This window comes from Podarcis melisellensis (genome assembly GCF_964234715.1).
Source record: "Podarcis melisellensis genome assembly, chromosome: 7".
NCBI classification, from domain to species: Eukaryota; Metazoa; Chordata; class Lepidosauria; order Squamata; family Lacertidae; genus Podarcis; species Podarcis melisellensis.
The window spans coordinates 27912055-27936588 of record NC_138539.1 but is presented as its reverse complement, the minus strand read 5'-3'; the positions used below and the strand labels follow the sequence as shown (position 1 = coordinate 27936588).

The following is a 24534-nucleotide window of genomic DNA, read 5'->3' as shown; positions in this document are numbered from 1 at the left end:
AAATAAACAGATCCAATAGTTATCAGCACCAATGCATAGATAACAAAGATAATAACAAAACTGCCAACATATGACAACAAATATGTAAATATTTGAGGATATTTGTATCCTCTCTTATGTTTCCCTTTTTCGCCAAGGACAGCCAAATGGATGTTTCCATCTTTTGTTCATTTCTTACACTGCAGAACTCAAGGGCAATATCAGCCTATGGACAATCAATCTGAATCTGTAAACTTGACTATGTATTTTAATCTAAGTAGACATATCAAAATGGTCTGCAAACTGGCTATTTTCAGCTTAACATGGGTATTTATGAATCTTCATGAGTTACTTAGTACTGAAGAGGTAAAAATTACTTGCTTATAATCAAACAGCTGTGATTGATATGGTCCTGTGAAAGATGTTTTAAATGGGATGTAGAGTCTGATTACCCCCCTCTTCTCTCCTAGTTTTAATCGTTTGGATTTACCGCCTTATAAAAGCTATGAACAGCTAAAAGAGAAGCTGCTTTTTGCAATTGAAGAGACAGAAGGATTTGGACAAGAATAAAAAACAAGTTCAAGGCAAAGTGAAATTTTGTTTTAGCAGGCTGGAGCAACAAAATTGCACAGTTAGTGGTATATAAGCTGTTTCTTCTGTACAGTGATTTTTCTGGAACTCTAAAAAATGTTCTTCGTTCTTCCACAAAGATATGCAAAACAGTTTTACCTTCTCTACTTTATTTATTTTCCCCTCAAAGACTGGCCAGAATAAAATTGAACATGAAAGACTTTATTTAAAAAATGTGTATATAAATACACACTAATGAGCTCTAGTTTTATAGAGCTGTAAACTTATTAAACATCACAGCCATTCAGAAGAGTCAGGAGTATCTTTCTTGGTTTTGTTCAGAAAATGTGCAGACTGCTCTGTATTCTTCTCACTTATGCAACATCTCTAAGGGTTATTTCTATTGCATGGCTGTTTTAAAGGTGTTAAAAGGCTTAGGCCAAACACATCCTCGCTATGTAGAAAAATGCTGCTGGCTTTTTGAAATGATAGAATGTGATATTCTGTCAGCTGAATTAAAAAATAATAATTGTAATAGCTGATAACCCAACTTCTGTGTAGCCGAGGTCATAAAGCCTTTATTACTTGCACAAGAGTAATGTACAATAAGATGAATGTGATTGTTAAGACATTGGTGCCACTGTTCTGACTTTTACTGTAGGAGCTGAACAGACTATTATAACTCATTGAGCAGCATTGAAAATTGTTTACATATTACCTTGGGTTATTTCCAAGAGAACAGTAGGTAATCTTCAAGGAAAAAATAAAAAGATTCCTACACATTCTGTCCCAGTCTGGTATCTTACAGGCTTTAAAAAAAAGATATTAGTGATATGTTTTGATTTCATTTGATAAACTAATTAATTTAGGAGGATATGAAAAAGTAATGTGAATTGTTCTCATTTTTTTTAATATGGATCTAGAAAATCCAAATGGAAGTAGTTACATATGCTTTGCACAACTGAACTAATTTTCTATTAGTCTTCAATACCCTCATCCCTTCAAGAAAAAAAATCCAGATGTTCCTAATTAAGCAACTCTAAATTTTGTTTTTATATAGGCCAAGGCTTATTTGTCATAAGTGCACAATGTATATAAAAAAATTAAATTGTGTTTGCAGTATTGAGGGGCATTTGCTAAACTGCAAATATGTGTAATAAATTCTACAACTTACTGATGTGAATTATTAAATGCTACTTTTAGCAAATTGTGCTTCCTTATTAGAGTAACATTTTAAATTGCCATTTGTATCATGCTTTCAATATTCACTGTAAATTCCATTAAATTTAACTTATACAGTTTTGTACACACATGAAACAGATTTCCTAGAATTAACATTTCTGTAACATATCAAACTGCAAAAAAACTGTAAATGCAGTACGACTCTGCTATATTTGCTCTCATTTTCTCAATATAGCAGTTTAATTCTGCCAAAATCTTATTTTTCTACATATTGTTACACTTTATTATTCATGGATATTAACCTGTGAATGCTTGATAAAAGCACTGCATTGATTAACAGACCTCCTGTCTATCTTGTGTTAGTTACCCTACACACACATATGTATGATTACACCAAAATATCATCTTGATTTTTCTACTCTGATTGGAACCTTAGTCCCTACCACCATTCACATGAGCAACTTTTTAAAAAAGTTCCTAAGATAATGCAGAAAACTAATGAAGTTTGACTTCTCCAAAGGGCATCCCCCCCCAAGTGGGAACTGTTCCTATTGGTAGAGGGAGGGGGAGGCCTTGCCTAAGGCTACCTAGTAGAGATAAAATCATCTCTCCATGCTGCTTAATCTTAGGATTCAGTGCTTACACTTCTTAAACTGCTGGTCCGTTTTGATTTGGCTTATTTGAAGAAACACATTCACACAGGCCCAGCTACAGCCCATATAAGGATGGGTCATAGCATTAGACGTTTGCCTGTTTTAGAAAAATGTAGTGAGGTCTAAGTCCTGTTCAAAGCAGTGGAATTTCTCCTGCTTTATATAGGACTCACATAGCATTGATTAGTCATATTTCACTAGAACAGGGCAGGTATGCTTATCCTCAAGCTTTAAGGAAAATCTTTCAACAGCAATCAGTGTGAGGATTCACCCCCCAGCATAGGGAAGTAGTAATTTTCTTCTTGAGTCTCAGATGACAAGCAGATAACAATCTAGATTTGCCAGTTTTAAGATGACTGAACTTCATTTTCCTGTACCCATGGTGGGTCATGTATGTATGAACAGACTTCACTAATGTGTTGCAATGAGAGATTCAAAGTTGGTGGGGGTCTGTACATAATTTTGCCTAACCTGCTATTTGACAACAGAAACCTTGAGGTAGAACGTGTTCCTTCGAAAATGTTCAAAGGTAGGACATGAGCTCCCTCCAGTGCTTAAAGGTGGGATTGCAGCTGATTTGATAATCTCAACCAGCCCCTACTCCTGCCTTCATGCTGCTCAGCTTTGTGCTTTTGTGTTGTTCATTTGTCTTGGTTCTTGATATGTTCTTTATCAGCATATGGGGAGATTTTTGCTAGTTTGCATGATTTTTGTGTATGCTGGGCAACTTGCTTTGTGTTGTAGTTAGACTCTCTCCAGTACTTTTTTTCTAGACTGTTTCACCCTTTCACTTTTGTTTTTAAGATCCGAGAGCCCATTTTCCTTTAGATTTTTTTGGCATTCCCAATTGTCCAACCTCTGCTTTGAAGACCTCCAATGAGTGACAGCCCACCACCTGTAGAGATCCTTTGTTCTATCGTCCAACTGCTTGTACCTCCCAAGTGGTTTCTCCTAATCTAGTCCGCAATAACTTATATGATTAGTGCTACACTTGTGGTTAGGTAGTAGAGCACAAGCTTTTGCCATCTTCCATGTGAGATGGCTTCAGGTATTTCAAGAGTACTATTATGTGCTACACCACCCTCTCCAGGCTAAACACACATTCACTTCAACTTCAAAGGACTTTTCCTCCATACTTTTTGTCCTTGCTGAAACCTGTTCCTATTTGTCTACAGCCTTCTTAAAATGAACACGCAAGACAAGGTTGGACTATTATACTTCCTTGTTCAAATATATCTGGGAAGGGGAAACTGTGGCCTCTAGATGGCTTGATTCCAAATTTTGTCAGCCTCAGCGAGTATAGCCACAGGTCAGGGAGATGTTGTAGCTACTTACTTCAGGCACAGCACCACTTAGGAAGATTTAGGGGGGTGGGGGGAAAATTGTGATCGGGCCAAGCTTCCTTGTTATACATACAGCACTGATTTCTATGGCAGCAATCCTTACTGTTTCCCTGCAACAATTAAAATAGAGCTGGCTTGACAGGTTTATAGAAAGGGTGAGCAGTTTACACTATCTCATGTGTCTTTTTGTAGATGAACGTGTTTCGATAATCTTAACACTGCAGGCAATGGAAGATCATACACTTGTAGAAAGGAAATTTGGCTAAAGAAAATACAGTGGTACCTCGGGTTAAGTACTTAATTTGTTCCGGAGGGCCATTCTTAACCTGAAACTGTTCTTAACCTGAAGCACCACTTTAGGTAATGGGGCCTCCTGCTGCTGCCACGGAGCACGATTTCTGTTCTCATCCTGAAGCAAAGTTCTTAACCTGAAGCACTATTTCTGGGTTAGCGGAGTGTGTAACCTGAAGCGTATGCAACCTGAGGTACCACTGTATACAAAGAGCTCTGGAGTCAGGGCAACCCTCAGCTATCCTCATGGTGGTTTACAACAGATGCACCGAAACCCAGAGTCCTTAGGCCCAACCTCTGAGTCAAAAGCATGGCCAGCAGCAGGGGGTGGCCTATGACCTGACAAGGGACCACAGTGCCCTGGGAAGGGTAATGTGCTGGCACCAGCCCACCACCACTAACTGGTCATCCTTCTCCCCACACAGACATGAGCAGCAAGACGATGAAGGGAGAAGTGATGGAGCAACAGGGTGGGGCAAGAGAAGAGAGTCAAGCCCCTACTTGCAGGTCTTGTCAGCCAGCTGCCCGCTGCTGGCAATGACTTGCTTCACCCTGTAAAGGGCCTTTCCTGCTTGTCAGTGAAGGAAGAAGTTATAGTACTCCCGTCTTTAGAGTTGTTTCCCACCAGACACATGGGTTTCTCCAAATGTTGGGTTAGCCAGTTACAGGCTTTTCAAGGTCCAAAAGTTACAGTAAGGCGGGAGCTACGTTACAGTTTCAATGGACCCTGTTTGCAGCCAGTACCTTGCTTCGGGCAGTTGGAGTTTCACGCTTTCAAGTCTGCCAGAGGAATCTGTATATCCGAGGCAGATTTCAGCATTTAATCTGGATGTTTTAACTGTCAGCAGCCACCAGACAATTTTGTAAATAGGGATCAGTTGTACAACAGGCTGGCTTGCTTTAGTTGTGGTATTTCTACACCAGCCCACTACCAGAGTTCTCTAGATGGCTAACTTCCCATGGTGAGTTCTGTCTTCAAGGGAGAGAAACAGACACCCCACAAAACTGAAAAAAGAAGGGACAATAAGGTGCCCCATACTGAGTTTAATGGCAAATGTTCCTTAAGCGTTTGCTGCATCTTTAGAGCCTGTTGAAAGGCTCTGAAAGAGGTAAGGCAAGAGGTCTTTATTATATAGGAAGCCACACCAGGAATACACAGATCACACTTTTAGGGAACCAGTTTATTTACTGCATTGATACAATGCCTTCCTGGCAAGGCACCCATGGTGTTTTACAATTTAATACTTAAATAACTGATAAAAAGTGAAGTTGGTGAAGGGGAAGGGAGAAATCCAACTGGAGCGGGATCTGATGTTATCTCTGCCTGCTTCCCTCATTCTCTTGATTAAGGTACCTCCTCTTCTGACAACAAGGAAGCAGTAGCTCATTCTGCCAAACACCAAAAGGTTCAACAAGTGTCCTGGAGTCTATCAAAATTAACCCCAAAGAGGTTCCCTACTTACTCTCCAAGGGTAAACAAATACCCTTAGAAATTGCCATGGGCATGTATTTCTCAACATACATCACTCCAGGAGTTCCTAGTGTTGCACCCATGGGTGCAGTTTCATCCTTGAGGTCTTCACCAGCACTCATGAAGCCTCTGTCCATCTTGCACCCTCGGTGATGAGGGTGGTTTCCTTTTCCCCCATTTGAGAAGTAGAAAGAGCAGCAGGAGGAAGGTAGAAGCATGGCATTCTTCTGCACTTCCTCCTTCAGTTCTATTAAAGGCTCAGGTTAATTTTACTGGATCTGATACCCATATCCATTGGAAAACATATCTCTTTCCAGGGTAGTGAGGGATAGAAGTGATTGGGGGGGGGGGCGAGCGTCCATGGTACTCACTCAAAAGCCACAATATGCCCATGGGTCTTAAAAGACAGACAGGCCCAGCATTATTCCTTCTATTAGGATTTTTTTAAGTTGGTGTTGGGGCTCTGAAAAACATCATGATAATTAGGCTGCTCTTTTCCCAAGATACTAGCTAGTGAGATTTCAGCTCCAGCAAGTGAAGAACGGATTTAGAAGCAAAAGATAATCAATGCCTGTAAGAAAATGTTATAACTGCTTTTGGATTGGAACCGCATATTTTATACATATCCCCTCCATCTCTCGCAATGTATATTTCACACAATAATCAATACATTATAGAATTTCCTCCAGTTAAAGATGTGGCCATTTCCATAGCACCAGGCCTGTTTTATGTGTTTGATTAGTAAATAATAATAATAATTTGTACCCCACCCATCTGACAGGGTTTCCCCAGCCCAGTAAGTAGATCATAGCAACACACAAAATTTCAATCATCTTGTCACAGAGAATTTAGCAATTCCACAGCTTCTTTATGTACCTGAAATGAAAAAAGATGAAAAGTTCAATAGTGTCTTCCCACCAAGACGCAGCCATACCCACAATACTCTCTTGGTTAGGGATGGATTTCATCTGCCCTCTGGGAAGCAGCAAAGCAGGAAAAGGGAGTTGTGGGGCAAGAGTTTGATTGAATCACCTTTCTCTGTAAGGACATCAAAAGAGGGGGAAATGTCTCAGCAGAGGTATACTGCCAATGCCAATGCATTTTTCAACTGCACTCATTCAATTCATTGGGTGCTGTTGCATTTTGAAGCTGGAGGCTTTGAAGGGGCACTTTGTCATTCAGTTGTGCACAGGCATTATTGCATTCTGCTGAAACAGGGATCTTTCTACCTTTTGTAATGATAAAAAATTTCCCTCTACCCTGCTGCAGACTTTTTTCCCCACAAAGTCTCTGGAGAAAATGAAAGATAACATCTAAGAGGGCTTACTACGAATTAAATATATGCCCCCCCTCTCTGTGAAATCTGCCTGCCCAGCTTTCCACTGGTGTAATGCAGGCCTCAGCTCGAAAAAGGGACTTCCATCCCTTCCTTTAGAGCCTAACGCTTTACATTAGTTGGAATTCTGCAGTTCTTGGCTCTGACTTTTATTTTTATAATTGAGCAAATGAATGCCAAAAACATCTTGCTGAAGCCCTACAAGTGAAGACCTGCATTTTGTGTGTATGTGGAAATTGAGTGCAAAAATACTAACAGCTACATTAGTGATTAGTGAGAGCTCCAGATGACACAGTTGCCTTCACTTAGCCTGTGAATCTGTCCCCTTTGCAATGCTATTGTTCTTTTCTATTTTGGGGAGCTTCCCATTTCGGCTTAGTAAGCGTATGAAAAATACATTAGATCTCCCACCGTTTGTCATCTTTATTTCTATGAACAGAAGATCCTGCCTTAATTTGTAAGGGAACCACTGAGGTAAAGTAGACTGCACTGGCGGAGGAAGACGTGGGTTTAAATCTCCACTTCTCTATGAAACAGAGCAACCTAGGTCAGTAAACATTTTAGTGTAACCTCGCAGAATTGGAAGAAATGGAAGAAATCTTAATCTGTTCTCTCCTGAGCTCCAGGGAGGAATGACTATATACCACTGTGATAAGAATCATAACTAGACTGTAAGATTTATGGCTTTCTAATCAATTCAAGCTCCCTCCCATGAAAAAAGAAATTTCATCGTCATAGTTTTAAATTCAGCTTCTTGGCAGGAACACTTGGAAATTTACTTAAAACTATATGAACATTAGGTCAGCTTAAAAACACTGCTAATACTCCCCATATATACTCTGATGGATTGTTAGCACACTAAAAGGCAAACAATTTGATGACATGTTTATATAGCTTTTTCATTTTGAACACCTATTTCCAAGCACATTCTGAATATACTGCCCTTTGGGTATATATAATAGGAGGAGGTTCAGAGTATGCTTTAACTTACGCTGCAAAAATAGTTGCAAAACACAAGGAGTTTCTTTAGCCAGTAGTGACAATGGCCACAATGCTTACCTGCTTATCCTCCTCTGTGTGTGACAGCCGTTCTTTTGCCTTTGATAACCAAAAAAGGGCCATTTTTCTGTTGTTCAACTTCATGTATGTCTTTCCCAAGAAGAGTAAGTTCTTACTATAGAAATTTGGCTCAACTGCACAAAAGTGACAACAGAAAGATTTTTACTATATAATATTGTAATCAATAACATATTTGAGAACTCTGCAGTGATTTCTGCGTATGTACTTCAGGCAACACTAACATGACCAGTAAGGTTTTTGCTTTGCTGCCTATTGCATATAAGCTGCACCTGTTAACCAAAATGTACCAAGAAATTTTGCAGATGGTTGGACGAGATGATCCCCGGGGTCAACTTCCAACTCTAAAATTCCATGATTCTTTTATTCTGGAAAAGGAAACACTTTCTTCCTGCTTTACGCCAGAAATAGTCAATTTCTACTTTCTCTCAAAACGAAAAGTAAAAATTATAGACTTGTATTCAATGCAGTACTACGCAACAGCCCTGTGGGCACAAGGTTTTACACTTGATCAATGGAACTTCCGCCAAATCTGTTCTGGAGGGTTGGGAAACACCCAGAACATATTTAGGGTGTATTGGGGGGGGGGAGCCCCATTGCTCAAGTGTAAATCCTTGCATTAATGGGATGGTTACTTTATGCCAGATTGTACAAGCGCTATTATAGAATATCTATCTAACCTAATGCTGCTGCTTTGCAATGCATATGCATACATTTTTCAGGAAAACACTCGTCTTGTTGAAATATCTCACCGCTAGGAAAATAGGTCTCCTTTTAACATCTGCTTTGCAAATGAAGGGCAATGAATAATTGGCCAATATCCAAACCAGGTGCTAGGCTCTCAAACTGCACCCTCAAATGGCAGCTGTCTCCCCATTTTTGCAAACCCTCCAGAATAGCAACACACAAAGGGTGGGGAACCTCTTTGAGTCCAAGGGTGAGAACTCTATCCGCCCCACCCCTGGTGGGTCAAAGTTGAGAAAGGGACAGGGCCTCCTATCTGTCCATCACTTGACATCATAGTGACATCAGGCAATGTTTCCCAAAGTGGATTTTCAAGCAGCCCTTTGTAAACATCCATTCATGGGGCTTTCGGACACCCCTCCCACATTTCCATACTCCCACTTACCCCAATGTGGTGCGGGAGGGGAGTCATTTGGAAAACTTGAGTAAGGTAGGATCCCACCACCCAACAGCTGATGGGCAAATGGAAGTGTGCCTCAATCAAAGAAACAACCAGGAGCTTAAAGCTCCCAGTGGTTCATTTGACACCAGGTGTTCGGCAGATTGGAGTGGCTTTCTGAAACTGGTCTCTTAAGGCCAAACAGGCAGGTCTGGAGGGTCCACAGATCCCTACCTCCTTCCATAAGGAATTAAAGATTGCTGTCAGAAAGTTATGTTTGTGTTTCCTCCCTGTACAAGCGGTGTATCTACTTACAGAAAAAGATATATGGCACTTTACAGAGATGTTTTAACACAGAGTTAAAGGCGAGGCCATAATATTTTTAGCAGGCTTTTACAAATGAGTCGTGGATATGGGGCTGATCCAAGTAATTAGTGTAGGATGTTTGCATGTTTATTGCTGTGAAATACTACATGTTATCTTGTTTCCTGCACCATTTGGCAATGGCTAGGAAAACCTACCCCAAGTTTTCCATTTGAGAACTGATGGGATCCTATGATGTGGGAAAAGTGAAGAGAACACATATAACTTAGATCCTTGTTTCAGCTTCTAGAGAAGGCAAATGAAGACCTCTATACAGGTTTAATGTCTCAAATATTTCTGAGGTTAGTTATGAATAGTAGACTCTTTCATGCTTCTTCTTGACAAGGTTCTACTTGTGCTTTGGTTTTTAATTTTAACGGTTCACGCACAAAGGACACCACGTATTCCACAGTGCTACGTAACTTACCATCTTCAGCCTTCTGGAAGTAACGTAAAGCCTGCAAAATATTGGTATTAAAGTTAGAGTATGGCTGAAAAATAACCAGAAATAATCAAAATCCCTCTAGCAGTGGGCTAAAATATTCCAGGGAATAGCCCACTGTGCAAGGTAATTGCTATATTTACGAATCCATTCTGTGAAATGGGTGTGCGCTTCAAGTGTCCGTCCCCCCCCCCAATTATACATTTTTAGAAGAACATATTTATTTACAAAGTACAGTTTTAACCAGACATGGGAACCTGTGGCCTCCGCGTGATGCTGGACTCTGGCTCTGACTGGCCCCAGTCAGCATAGCCAGCTGTCAGGGGTGAAGAGAACTGTAGTTCAACAACACATGGAGGACAGCAGATGCCCTCCCAATTTGTTTTGTTAAATATCTGTCATGAATATAGCTACATTTATTTTTTGAAATCTCTGGTTCTGTCAGATCAGTATGCTCATGTTTACCGCACAACAACCTTACAGTTTAAGATGAGTGCAACCTTCCACGCCCTTTTTGTTCTATGCTTTAATTATAATACAGTAACCAAGAAAAATCCATGCATAGCCTGTTGGGGTACCATACCTCTTCATAGGTGGAGCTGGGTGGCGTTGAGAATAAAGCTGCAGCTATTTTGCTCTGATACCATGGCATGTCAGCAAACGTATAACACCTACAAGAAATGCAAAAGGACGTTGTATACTTTTGTATGCATGTTTGGAGAATGTTTTCATTCACTTTTAGGTCAACAGAACTATACAACCAACGAAGAACATCACAACACTCAACATCCCACAATAATAAAAGTTATAAATTATCTCAAATGTCTGTATTGGTTCACTTCAGTAAATCATTCCATAAGCTCAAATGAACAATAGTTCAAAATTTGACTACAACTCTGCCATAAAATAAGATCCTTGAATAAGACATTATTAGTCATGCAGGATAAAGGTGTGAGATGCCATCTATGAAGAAGCTTTAATGAGGTTCCCCTCATTTTAGACAACACCAACTTTAAAGGTAGTTTTCCATAGAGCAATCCATTGCTCATTAGCACACACATGATGTTCAGTTTCTATCAGATTTATACATTACCAAAACTATACTTTTATATGACAGTAGAACACAAACGATAGTATTTTCAAAAGCGATGAGAGTTCTCCATGTCTGAGCAATCACCTCTGGCTTCAACACAAAGCCCATATTATTGTCTACCTGAAATGTTTTAATCGCTTTTATTTTGCAGCATTTTAAATGGTGGTTGTTGTTTTTTAGAATATTATATTATTTCATTATTTTATTTTTGCTTGGGGTGGGATAAGCACTGAGTCAGCACTATTGTTCCTTGCTTTGTTTTGTTTTGTTCTGTTTTGTTTTATTATTATTATTATTCTGTTAAATTATTATATAGTTTGTATTTTGCCTTTTAAGGGGAGGGGTCATGGCTGCCTGGGAGTGGGCCTCAGCCAATAGATTGGGTGGGGCAGGTTCCACAGGGGGGGATGTATTGGGACACCCGATCTCAGTGATCACGGGCAGGAGGAGGAGTTATGCTAAGACCAGACCATGTCATTACCGAGGAGGCAGGTTTAGTCGTTGTTTGAGGACTATCCCTGCCTCCAGGTCTGGTCCTGACCGGAAGGATACAGTAATCAGCAAGGGAAACCCACATGACCTGAAAGTGTTGCTGTGCAATGCCAGGTCAATGATGAATAAAACCACTGCCATCCACGACCTGATTGTGGATGGAGGATTTGACCTGGCATGTGTGACAGAGACCTGGTTGGATGAAGCAGATGGGCCTGTCCTTGCCGCTGCTTGCCCACCAGGTTTCTCTTACGCACAGCAACCCAGGTCATGTGGGCGGGGAGGGGGGGTTGCAGTGATTTTTAGGAAGTCATTAGTTTGCACCAGACGTCCTATTGGGAAGACCCAGTTTTCTGAGTGCATGTTCTGGAAGTTGGGCAATAGGGGCAGTACAGGATTCCTACTGGTGTACCGACCTCCCCGCTGCACCAAGGATTCCCTGCCCGAGCTGCTTCAGGTCGTGGCGGATATGCTCCTGGAGACACCTAGCTTGGTTGTCCTGGGGGATTTTAACATCCATGCCGACACGACCTTACAAGGAGCCGCTCGGGACTTCGTGGAAAGCATGGCCTCCATGGGGCTGTCCCTGAATAAGTCTGGCCCAACTCATAGCCACGGACATGCCTTAGACTTGGTGTTTACCTCTACGGATGTTGGTGATCTGACATTAACTAAAAGCGAAACAAAAGAAGTGCCATGGTCAGATCACTTCCTGGTGCAACTGGACTTCTCCGCAACCCTTCCCCTCCGCAGGGAGGTGGGACCGATTCGGATGGTCCGCCCCCGCCACTTAATGGATCCAATTGGCTTCCAGAGAGTGGTAGGGGATGCTTTATCCCAAGTTGATGGCCTTTCAGCTGATTCCCTGGTGGCCCGCTGGAATGCGGAGTTAACCAGGGCAATTGACTGTCTGGCTCCGAAGCGCCCTCTCCGATTGCATGGAGCCCGGACAGCCCCGTGGTTTTCCCCGGATCTGAGGGTGATGAAACAATCGTTGAGATGGCTAGAGCGCCGGTGGCGGAAAACTCATTCTGAATCAGACCAGACACGGGTTAGAGCTCAACGTCGAGCCTACCAAGTGGCAATGGCGACGGCGAAGAGGGCCTTCTTCGCCGCCTCCATTGCATCTGCAGAAAACAGCAGCAGGAGACTTTTTCAGGTGGTTCGCAGTTTATCGGAACCACCTGTACCACCGGGGCCTGGTAGGGACCCCAAGATCTCCTGCAATGCTTTTGCAAAGTTTTTTGCAGATAAAATCGCTCAGATTCAGAAGGAGGTAGACTCCACCGTGGGAGCAGGGCCAGGGCGGGAGAGTGCTAGAGTTCTGTCTGGTCCTGTTATATGGGATCAATTCCAATCTGTTACCTCCGAGGATGTGGACAGGCTGCTTGGATGAGTGAAACCGACCACCTGTCTCCTTGATCCTTGCCCATCCTGGCTGATAAAAGCGAGCCGGGAAGCGCTGGGCGATGGGCTCTGCGGGGTGGTGAATGCTTCCCTCTGTGAGGGAGCCTTCCCAGACCCGCTGAAAGAGGCGGTCATTAAACCGCTTCTTAAAAAAACATCTTTAGACCCGGCCAATTTGGCCAACTATCGCCCAGTCTCAAATCTGCCATTCTTGGGCAAGGTGATTGAGCGGGTGGTTGCTGAACAACTCCAAGCACGCCTGGAGGAAACGGACCATTTGGATCCCTTCCAATCGGGATTCAGGCCTCACCATGGGACTGAAACTGCCTTGGTCGCGCTGGTTGATGATCTCCGGCGGGCTAGGGACAAAGGTGAGAGCTGTTTCCTAGTTCTGCTGGATCTCTCAGCGGCCTTTGACATCATCGACCATAACATCCTTCTGGACCGTCTAGAGGGGCTGGGAGCTGGGGGCACTGTCATACAGTGGTTCCGCTCCTTCCTCCTGGGCCGTGTCCAGAAAGTGGTGGGGGGGGGGGTGAGTGTTCAGACCCCTGGGCTCTCACTTGTGGGGTGCCTCAGGGTTCTGTCCTCTCCCCCATGCTTTTTAATATCTATATGAAGCCGCTGGGAGAGATCATCAGGGGGTTTGGTCTGGGTGTTCATCAGTATGCAGATGACACCCAGCTCTACCTCTCCTTTAAATCAGAACCAGTGAAGGCGGTGAAGGTCCTGTGTGAGTGCCTGGAGGCGGTTGGAGGTTGGATGGCGGCTAACAGATTGAGGTTGAATCCTGACAAGACAGAAGTACTGTTTTTGGGGGACAGGAGGCGGGCAGGTGTGGAGGATTCCCTGGTCCTGAATGGGGTAACTGTGCCCCTGAAGGACCAGGTGCGCAGCCTGGGAGTCATTTTGGACTCACAGCTGTCCATGGAGGCGCAGGTTAACTCTGTGTCTAGGGCAGCTGTCTACCAGCTCCACCTGGTACGCAGGCTAAGACCCTACCTCCCCGCGGACTGTCTCGCCAGAGTGGTGCATGCTCTAGTTATCTCACGCTTGGACTACTGCAACGCGCTCTACGTGGGGCTACCTGTGAAGGTGACCCAGAAACTGCAATTAATCCAGAATGCAGCAGCTAGACTGGTGACTGGGAGTGGCCGCCGGGACCACATAACACCGGTTCTGAGAGATCTGCACTGGCTCCCAGTACGTTTCCGAGCACAATTCAAAGTGTTGGTGCTGACCTTTAAAGCCCTAAACGGCCTCGGTCCTGTATACCTGAAGGAGCGTCTCCACCCCCATCGTTCAGCCCGGACACTGAGATCCAGTGCCGAGGGCCTTCTGGCGGTTCCGTCATTGCGAGAAGTGAGGCTACAGGGAACCAGACAGAGGGCCTTCTCGGTAGTGGCGCCCGCCCTGTGGAACGCCCTCCCATCAGATGTCAAAGAGATAAAGAATTACCTGACATTCAGAAAACATCTTAAGGCAGCCCTGTTCAGGGAAGTTTTTAATATGTAATGCTGTACTGTTTTTAACACTGATTGGGAGCTGCCCAGAGTGGCTGGGAAACTCAGCCAGATGGGCGGGGTATAAATAATAAATTATTATTATATTATTATTATATTATTATCACAGGAGGCCAAACACTCTACTAGGCTAACCCTCCAAGGTTGCATCTCAAACAGATTAATTCAGTGTAGCACACCAAATGCCACAAAAACAGAAAGAACGTAGTAGTCCAGCTGCAACCAACTCAGACAAATGAATGCTACCCCACCTATTCTACAAGGGAAATTTTAAAGTTCAGTGTCAGTAATCAGCCTGACCTAAGCGAAAATTCTTTCTCAAACCCCCCCCCCCAAATAAAAAGAAGAACACAGGCATCTCCCCTCATAGGGCTAACAACTGCTCCAGGGAGATATTTAGAGCAGGAAAACAGTGCAGGAAAACGCCTCCAGATTAAACAACAACTCATGTGCCTACTTTTAATTAAAGGCAAAGAAATCCAGGAGAGTCAAGCAGGTATCTCCATCATGTGCTGCAGGCATCCTTTCCAGGCTACAAGGAGGGTCTCCTCACAAGCTGGAGGCACAGAGGGGCTTTGTTGAGGCTCTTCAGGTCTCTCCCATTTCTGGGTTTCTGGTGCCACATGTATGTGCGGTTGCAAGTGATCTGAATGCACTTAAGGGGAGGGGGGATGCCTGTAATTCTCGGTCAGGCTGCTTCAAAATGTTTCTGGACACCCATGCCTTCTCAGCAAGCATCACAAGAAAAAAGAATAAAGACAAAAGCTCCCAATCTTGCCCCCCTTTCAAGGATTTGATCAAAATGGCCTCTTGCCACATGGCCATATTAATGTCTTTCAGGGCAGCAATAGGCAGGGTTTGTTGAGGGGCTAACAGGGAAGTGTACGCTAATGAGTTTTCAATTTCTTATGCTAATGAACAGAAATATTGAGCCACTTCTAACCATTAAGCAGAGCAGGAAGGAGGTAATTCTCCTAAGAGGATGACCAGGAACTTGGGAAATCGCCAAAAGCAATTTAGGTCTCTCAATAGGATTAGGAAGTGTGTGGGGGGGGAAGTGAGTTGGGAAAAAGAGTTTTGTATGCAGTCTGACCAAAAAAATCAAAGCAACCCATGTAAAAAGCAGAACACAGAACGTTTCCTGAGACTCCAAAATGGGAATGTTACTCTTTTGAAAGTGGAAACTGAGCTGTTTGAAATGGTGCCCAAAATGTCTTGGAAAATGTTTTGGTTGCTGTTAATTTTCCCATAGTATTTATCTGTGTATTATTTGGAATACATTAAGCATTCTATTTTCATTCTAAACTATCTAGCTACAGAATTCCACAGGGTTCCAAATGGTAATGATGGGTGGAAATAGACTTCTGTTTCCATCTAGAATACTAATAATGCTTTGCAATGGCTTATTGCAAACTTGTCTATATCGGCATGGTTGCCAATACAAACTTGGTTCATAATGCTGTTTATAAGCCAGTGCCAAGAGAATTAGGTGCAATTTGCAAAGTTTTTGTCCAAACATTTTGTATTTCATTAACAGCGGTGGCACAAGTATGATTTTGCTTTAAAATCTTACCAAATGCCCATAAGATGAAGTGATGTAGCATCCTTTGGATTCAGTTCTATCGCTTTCTGTCAAGGAAAGGCAACAAATGAAAGCCCAACAGGTATTTTTTTTAACACTGCATTTTACATTTAGGTTTCTGGTGAAAGGAAATTACACCTTTGTGGTAGATCAATTATTAAATACATATATTATTAAGACTGCTTTAAGTTAGGCCTATTATTATTCCTCCACCAAACACTGCTCTTTAAAGGGGCACTATTCATATTATGGTTTAAAGCTTAAATTTAAGTTCATTTGCTGTAGTAATCCCGAGGAATATATGGCCTCAAACACATTCACATCCTTCTCAAAAGAAGAATTCCAGATGCTCAAAAGAGAATTCCAGATGTCTCTTTCTCACACATTTATTTGAGCTTTAAAGGTCTTTGTTTACACAGAGACCACATGAAAGTTTAAAATAGCTTGTATGCCTGGTCCTTAAATTCACTTTTGTAAAATGTGTCGAACTAGTTCCCTGTGTTAGAGCAAATAACAATCTCTCCTTTGTGCTATGTTTAAGTCTGGAAACATTTCTGATAAATAGTTGGAAGCTTGTGCTACTATCTATGTATGTATGTATCTATGTATCTATCTATGTATGTATGTATCTGTCTATCTATACGCCAAACACTGAGCAAACAGACACAAGACAGGAAACTTAATTTTATATACCTGGAAGTGTTCTTTGATAACAAAAGCATTGGTAATTTTTTTCTTTATTCCTTCATAATCTCCCACATCACTGAGGCAGATTGCATACCACTAAACATAAAGAAGAGGTACATAATTGAATTTAGGAGTATTGAGATTTTAGTGATTTTTAACAGAAAATATGCAATTGCTATTATTCTGCATGTTAGGAAATACAAATTCTCTTATCAGTTTTTAAAATAATATATGAAAATATTTAGTTCAATAATTCTGCTATGATTTACATCACCAGTCACAGTTATTTTCAAGAGGATGAGTTTTCCCACTGTTACTGCTGTTGGGTTTCTAGACATTTAACCCTAACAAAGTTCAAATTAACTGAAATAGGCCCATTTCCATCACTTATAATTTTATTTATTTTGAAAAATCTACAGAAATTGTAACCATTCCCCTTTCTATTACTATATGGATGGCAGCAAATGCTTATTAAATTGTTCTGTCTAGTTTACTATCAAGGAACAATTGGGAGGAATCTCATCTGGGGAGGACTGGGACCTTGGAAGAAACCTCAAAATACCTGAAGAGCCGTTAAGCAGCCAATTCACCCCACCACATAATCTAGATCCAGACTTACACACACACACACACACAGAGAGAGAGACTGAGCCCTTATGGGAGATACTGAACTGGCTGAAAACAAACTTAAGAACCAGAGGTCCATTCAGAAAGAGGGGTCTACTAAAGAGGATGAGCCACCAGATGTATCCTGTGGCCCAGATGATGACCAGGAATAATTGGCTGTTTTAGCAAAAACAACAAGAAAAAACACACAACCCTGTTAGTCTCTGCCTTGCCTTTGTGAGAAAAACAACTGCCTCTCCAGAGCTGCCCTATTTCCAGTTCTTATCTATGTTTTCTTGGAGTCTATCTGTCTACAGTAATAGCTATTGCATTTGATCCTGAGTGGATCCACCTCCGGTCAGGGGTTGCCTTTGCAGGATCTACACTGCCACACCCTCGCTTTAGTCTTGGAGCCCAGTAAATGGAGTGAGCCACACTTACCTTGTGCACACTGAAACATGATTTCTCTTTCTCGAGTGCTTTTGTGGCGTAATCAAGGGCCTCATAGATCAGCTGTTTCTTTTTCTCTGCCGAAGTCTGACTAAGCTGAGCCACGTCCCGTGATGCTCGTGCCAGGCGCCACAACAGTTGTGCATTCTCACTAGTTATAAGGAAACACAACAGCATGCACTGATCATTACCAGGCCAGAGTTAATAACCAACGAAGAAACATAACTATAGTTAGATCAGGGATGCTGTGGGCTCATACGCTATTTCCCCTCATGTGCAAATTCCCCAGCCCTTAAGCACCACTTTTACTTTCAGAGCTGACCAAGGTGCAATTAATAATTTCTCCACCAATAATGACACTAAGCACATTTAGTTCCATATGCAACCACAGTTAGACTTGGTTTGTAAACTGCCATTTGAGTGACCCATGGTTAGCAAAAGCAGCAATATGTAGATAGTCTGCATGGCACACTAACCCTAATGTTGGCTTAGAAAGGCTGAAAATCTACAAGTTCCTAGAAAGGAGCACCCAGCTGCTTTGCTCTTCTCTGGGTCCTTTTTGCCATGTTGCTGTAGTTTATCTCTCACTAGGAGCAAGCTGCAGCCAAAAAACAAACCTGGACTGCAGCTCATGGTTAGTGAGGAAAGGGCTGAACTATGAGCCTCAGTTTGGATGACTTGAAGGCCAAATCCTGGCTTAGAAAAAAGGATCAAGGACAAACAAAGTGACTGCTAGCTTCTCTCCAGGAGCCCACATGTGTGCATGGTCTTGGACCATGAACAGCAGCAGAAGACAACCTATACGGGCAGTATTCTACTAACATGTCCTATCAGCATAAACATTTTTGTGTGTGAAACATGGAGAGGAGAGGGGAAGAATGTTCTGTTGCACTAGCAGAAATTCTTGCGCTGATGGAACAATTACCTTACCACTACATTGGATTCCACTCTATGATCCGAAATAAGGTTTTGATAACACGCCTTGAAGTAGAGTCTTTCAATTAAAACTAAAAGCTATTAAAACAAGCAGCTTCATAATAGCAAATTTCTCCCTGAAAAGAACTGCAATAATTTCTCAAATGCTTTCATCTGCTGCGAAAGAGGCTTCCATAACTCTCTTTTTTTCTCACAGCACTTTAGAGTTTTGGTGGGGATTTTTTACCTTATTGTTACGAGGTTGCGCTTGGTGGGTTTTTCCTCTCTCATGAAACATTTCTCAATTGATCTTCAACCTCTACAACTGCCTACACTTCCTGATATGAAAAAGCCCTGAGCTAAAATCAAAGCATGGGAAATTAGGGAGGCTGGCTACCAAACACATAAAAACACTGTGAACTGCTGATTTTGTCTTTAAGTGAAGTTCTACCTTAAATAAGCAAAAAAACACCCCATACAGATTCTTTTAACAGTAAGAAAGGTCTCCAAAGTTAGCCCAAAAAGCAACAATAATCATCCCCTCTATGTTTACAGGAAAGTTCAAATGAAGATGTGTGGTTTCCCCCCCAGGAAATGTGGACACACAGGAAGACTGCAGAGAGCAGACAGCTAAAACATGATTTGAGAAATGAAAGAAAGGACCACGTTGGCCACATTGAAAGTAAGATAAATACAACAAAAACCTTGCATGCCACAATATTACCGTATTTTTCGCCCCATAAGACACACTTTTCCCCCTCCAAAAATGAAGGGGAAATCTGGGTGCATCCTATGGGGCGAATGCAGGCTTTCGCTGAAGCTTGGAGAGCGAGAGGGGTGGGTGCGCACCGACCCCTCTCGCTCTCCAGGCTTCAGGAAGACATCCGCAGCCCAGGCAGCCCTGCAGGAGGTCCGGCAGGGATGTCTAGGCTGCGGATAGCAGCCTGCTTCCCGGAGCATCGGGCGCCCTGAAAGTAGAGCGCCCAGCGCTTCGGGAGCGCATCCGCAGCCTGGGCAGCCCTGTGGGAGTTCTCCGCAGGGCTCCCCACGCTGCAGATAGCAGCCTGCCGCCGGGCGGGCGGAGCACCCTGAAGCAGAGCGCCCCGTGCGCCGGGCAGACATCCGCAGCGTGGGGAGCCCTGCAGGAGTTCTCCACAGGGCTCCCCATGCTGCGGATAGCAGCCTGCCGCCGGGCGGGCGGAGCACCCTGAAGCAGAGCGCCCCGCGTGCCGGACAGACATCCGCAGCGTGGGGAGCCCTGCAGGAGTTCCCCGCAGGGCTCCCCACACTGCGGATAGCAGCCTGCCGCCTGAGGCAGACATCGGCCAGCCCCACAAGCTCAGGGAGGTGCAGCGCCCTTCCTCGACCTGGTTTGGTTTCCCCGACCTGCTTTTGGGGGGGAAATAAAGGGGGGAAAATTCCTTTATTTCCCCCCCAAAAAACTAGGTGCGTCCTATGGAACGGAGCATCCTATGGGACGAAAAATACGGTATTTTTCTAAAAATTTCTCTCTCTTTTTGCAATTTTAATGCAATATATTTTCTCATTAATTGATAATAATAATAATAATAATAATAATAATAATAATAATAATAATAATAAGTTTTATTTATATCCCGCCCTCCCCAGCCGAAGCCGGGCTCAGGGCGGCTAACAACACTGATGGTTGATACAGCACTACTTTTCTCAGCCCAGTCCTAAATACTACCTGCCACGGGGATGTTCTTGCCCTCTATTACAGAGTTGTTGGAAGAATAACTAAGAATTCGTGCAGCATTTTGAATACTTTTGACATGCTGACTGTTAAGTCTTATCACAATAGCACTAGCTTGGTATTCTTGTCTTCATATAGGAGATGAGACTGCATGTGTTGGGGAGTGGAGATTTCATGTTACAGAGGGGAAGTGGGAGAATTGAATTTCCTCCCGCCAGATGCAGTGATGGTCATCAATTTGGATGGCTTAATGAGATTATTAAGGCAAGTTCACAGAAGACAAGGCTATCAATGGCTACTAGCCATGATTGCTGTGTTTTACCTCCACTGAATATGCCTCTGAATACCAATTGTTAGGAATTACAAGTGGAGAAAGTGCTGCTTGTAGACATCCACACACATCTGACTGGCTATTGTGAGAACAGGATGTTGGAGTATGATTAGATTCTTAAACAAAAGTCAAGTATATCCTTTAAGAATTATCTCCCCTGTCCCATTATGTTCTGCCCCACAGAAATGGCTGTCCTCATAAAAAGTGGCAGGTGCGACCAGAGTACAGAGGGAGTCTGCTACAATCACTTACCTGTTTTTGTATTGTTCCAGCAACTGATAGAGCTTTTCGGTTTCCCCACTCCCATATAGGTAGTCTGCTTGATCTAGGACTTCATTAACTTAAGGTTGGTTAAAACAGAAAAAAGTGTGACTGTGCTATTCCATCTTGCATGTATAAATAGCTCTAAGAGAAGAACAATTCAGCTAAAGTTAAATAGCACTATGTCTATTTCTTCCACAGTGAAGAACTATTACTAAGTGCCACACTATGCTATGCAAATAATATTGGTTTCTTTCCAGTAACAAGCTGACAGGAACAAGATTTGCATATCAACAGGGAGTTGCCTGTTTTATTCACTTGGTTTTTTTGGAGGGGAGAGGGCATTTTGTCTATCTCTTTCTTGAATGGGTGTTCTTTTGGAATGCTACCTAGTTTTTTTGTACTGCTTGTTTTGTATTATTTGTGTGGGTTTTATCTCTCTCTCTCTCTCTCTCTCTCTGTGTGTGTGTGTGTCTGTGTGCAAGGCACGCCTACTTGTGTTACTAGTGTTTTGTTTGTTTTGGGTGTGTCTGTGGGTGTTTTGTCTGTTTGGGGGTTATTTCTGAGCAACACCAGTTTTTCTTCTTCGAAATTGTCATTTTAAGGTGCTCACAATAGTACAGAACTTCTGCATACTGCTAATCATTATTTGCTGGCACAAAAGCCAGGGGAGTTGGCAAGGACAAAAGCAACTGAGATATTGTTATTATTTAGTCCATTTGTTTGTCACTTTTTATGGAAAAAAATTCAACAAACAAATACAAATACAGTTCATGACAAATACGTCCATGAAACCCCAAAGATCCAGTAAAAGTACTGATTCAAAATAATCATCATAGAGTGTATGAAAGATCAAGAGGGAGTGAAGTGTACCAGAGAGGAAGCATGACAGATGTCTAAATATCAAGGTGTTTAATGAAATAAACGGTATTCATAAATGTACAATAATATGGAGCAAATTGTATGTAAAGACAAATACAATATACACTGAGTTAGATCCAGAGAACATGAAGAAGGGGGCAGGTAAAAGTTGACTTTCCTACCCCTTCCCTGCTCATGGAAAGTGCCTCTGCCCTTCCCCCTCAATGCCCCCCAACATAGCCCAACCCATTGAGAAGAGGTCCCTAAGCTTTTTCAGGGGCTGCCAGGAGGAGGAGGGATGTGAAAGTCAATTGCTACCAACAGCCTTCTGCAGGTCTCTCTCTGGATCATATTCATAGGTTTTTCATTTTTAAAAAATAAAGCATTGCAAGTTACATCACTATTATTACAGAACATCTTGTTATCTAAATATAGAAAAAAGCAAGGACTACAGCAGTGGAGAAAATTCTGCTAAACAAGACCTTCTGGCTGAGCTTACAGATCATCATCATCATCATCTTGCTAACTAATGCTCCTTTTAAGTCTGTTATTACCAGACTTCTTTGGACTGCTAAGTTTCTGAGAGTTTTCAAAGGGTCAAAAAATGCACTGCAACCATAGTGGCATAAATATCTGATAGCTTCATTTCCATTTTGCTAAAGCAACTGATCATAGTCTTAATTATATTTCCCTTACAGCTTTGGAAAAAACATATACAAGACAGGAGTTTAGAAAAAGGATCCTCTGGTAACTAGTTTTACAACTGTCCATCACAATGCACAAGCAATGCTAAGCCCAACTATGGCTAAACATGAGCATGTAGGCATGTGTATACCCACAGTAAAAATTGGTACTTCATTCCACTGCACGCCAGGCTGCTGCTGCACTACCCAGAGCTAACCCATGGTCTGGTATAGCATCATGTTCGAAGCCATGTGATTGGTCTTGTTCCATGAGCTGTAGGCATGCTTTTTCTTGGCTTATCACTTGCAGTTTGGTGGGGGAGGGGACACAAGTCAGAAGCTCGTGCTCAGACATAACATTAAGCCAAACAGGTCTTAGCTCTGGGTAGCATAGCAAACGCAGGACTCGGAAAGAAACACCTTCATATTTAGCAATTACTTGCTTTAGTGTTTTGTAAAAACCAGGCCTCTGAATTCCTCAGCTTACCTTTGACATCAGCATGAACCACACTAGAGTGAGAGATTAGTATGTACGCTTCGTAACCCAAGTAGGACAGTGCTGAGAATGCAACTCCTCTTCTGAAAAATGTGGACTGTTCCAGCACCTAACAAAAGAGAGACAAAGGCTACAATCCTAACCATATTTAATTGCAACTTGAAAAGAAACATTGCATCTACTCAAGTAAACACAAGTTAGACTGGGCTGTATGCATACAAACGAAGTCCTGCAAGTTCGGAAGGCACTCTCATTTTACAAAGCTTTCAATTATGCTTATTACCCAGTACAGTACTAAAGGATGGCTGTGAAGCTACTTCTGTGAGTCCAAGGATATATGTGTAGTGCAATCTTAGGCATGCTTACTCAGAAGTAAGTACCACTGTGGCTCATTCCCAGGGAAGCGTGAACAAAATTTCTGTTCTTAGTCTTGATACAGCAAAAAACTATTATTCTTTGTACGTCTGAATCCAACCAGGCATTAATCATAACCAGAAACATGATTTGAAGTTGGGTTTTGTATCTTGGATTGTGCTACTACTTGGTGTCTTTGTTTACTCCTAGCTTGTTGTGTCCCCACTATCACAGCCTACCTGGTTATAAAGACATGAGAGATGATGCCCCCAAAATTAAACCACTTGGGTGTCTAAGTTGGCCCTTTCTCAGACCTCTCCCAGATTTCTGTCTACCTGGCAACAGGCTCCTTTTCCTGCCCACCTGTTGGCTAACAAGCCCTCCCTCTCTAGTTCAGCCAGCTACCTCCACAACAGTATTGCAAGGAGGAAAAATTAAAAGCAGCATGGATAAGTTAACTCAGAATATAAATGAGTATGTTTAAATTAAACCTGTGATCTTAGCAGCTACGTGCAATAGGTTTAGCAGATTTAACTGGGCAATCTGCCATGCTGCAACCTGCCTGTTTCCTTTTCATATTCAAAAGAACTGTTTTAATGTGAGCACATGTTCTTCAGCTTCTTCACCATTAAAGTGAACATTACGAACTCCATACGTCTCTAGTGCGCTTACCCGGAAGAAACCAAACTCAGATTGCGCTGCCGCTGGAATCGGATAATTGTAGAGTTGGAAGAGACCCAGAGGGTCAAGCTAATCCAACCCCGCGCAATGCAGGAATGTCAACTAAAGCATCCAGAGACTTCCCTAGCCGAGGAGCGCTCAACTATAGTTGCTACAGCCCACCCTCAAAGATATAGGGGGGAGAGTAAACCTTCACCCTAAAGCCGAGATTTCCACCGACCAGTTTGGGGTTTTTTTGCAAGGCCGCCGTCCCAGGACACACTTTAAAGGAGACATTGGGGGGAGGGGAGCGGGGGAGAAAGTTAAGGATGAGCGCACGTCGGAGCGCAACCGCACCTCGCTTCCCCCTCCTCTTCGCCCCGAAGCGACTTGGCGCCGCCAGCCGAGTCTCGCCTTCGGAGCCTCCCAGAGGAGCCGCGTCCTCACCGCGCAGCCTCCTCGGCTCAAAAGCCGCGCTGCAGACGCCATAGCGGAAGCCTCTTCCCGTACTCCCCCCCTCCCCCCCACCAGACTTCCACCCGCGCCGGAAACGCTCTCTTTCCCAGGCCCCCGACACGCCGGAAGTTGC

At 42.9% G+C, this 24534-nt stretch overlaps 2 protein-coding genes across 3 annotated transcripts in view; one reads left to right on the top strand and one right to left on the bottom strand.

Annotated features, from left to right (window-relative positions):
* WWP1 (WW domain containing E3 ubiquitin protein ligase 1) overlaps positions 1 to 1329 on the top strand; it is a 46368-nt gene extending 45039 nt beyond the window's left edge. For both annotated transcript variants that reach the window (XM_081919704.1, XM_081919703.1), the window contains exon 24: positions 450 to 1329. In XM_081919704.1, the coding sequence (XP_081775830.1) occupies positions 450 to 549 (100 nt within the window). In that variant the 3' untranslated portion in view covers positions 550 to 1329. The remainder of the gene's footprint in view (positions 1 to 449) is intronic.
* Positions 1330 to 5181: 3852 nt separating this feature from the next.
* Positions 5182 to 24476, bottom strand: RMDN1 (regulator of microtubule dynamics 1). The gene is made up of 10 exons (XM_081919850.1): positions 24303 to 24476; positions 22923 to 23040; positions 20883 to 20970; positions 17662 to 17821; positions 16621 to 16710; positions 15919 to 15974; positions 10414 to 10501; positions 9816 to 9846; positions 7885 to 8018; positions 5182 to 6365 (listed from the first exon to the last, which is right to left on the bottom strand). The coding sequence occupies exons 1-10, from the start codon at positions 24432 to 24434 to the stop codon at positions 6327 to 6329; spliced, it is 936 nt and encodes a 311-aa protein (XP_081775976.1). The 5' UTR covers positions 24435 to 24476; the 3' UTR covers positions 5182 to 6326.
* Between the last annotated feature and the right edge of the window lie 58 nt (positions 24477 to 24534).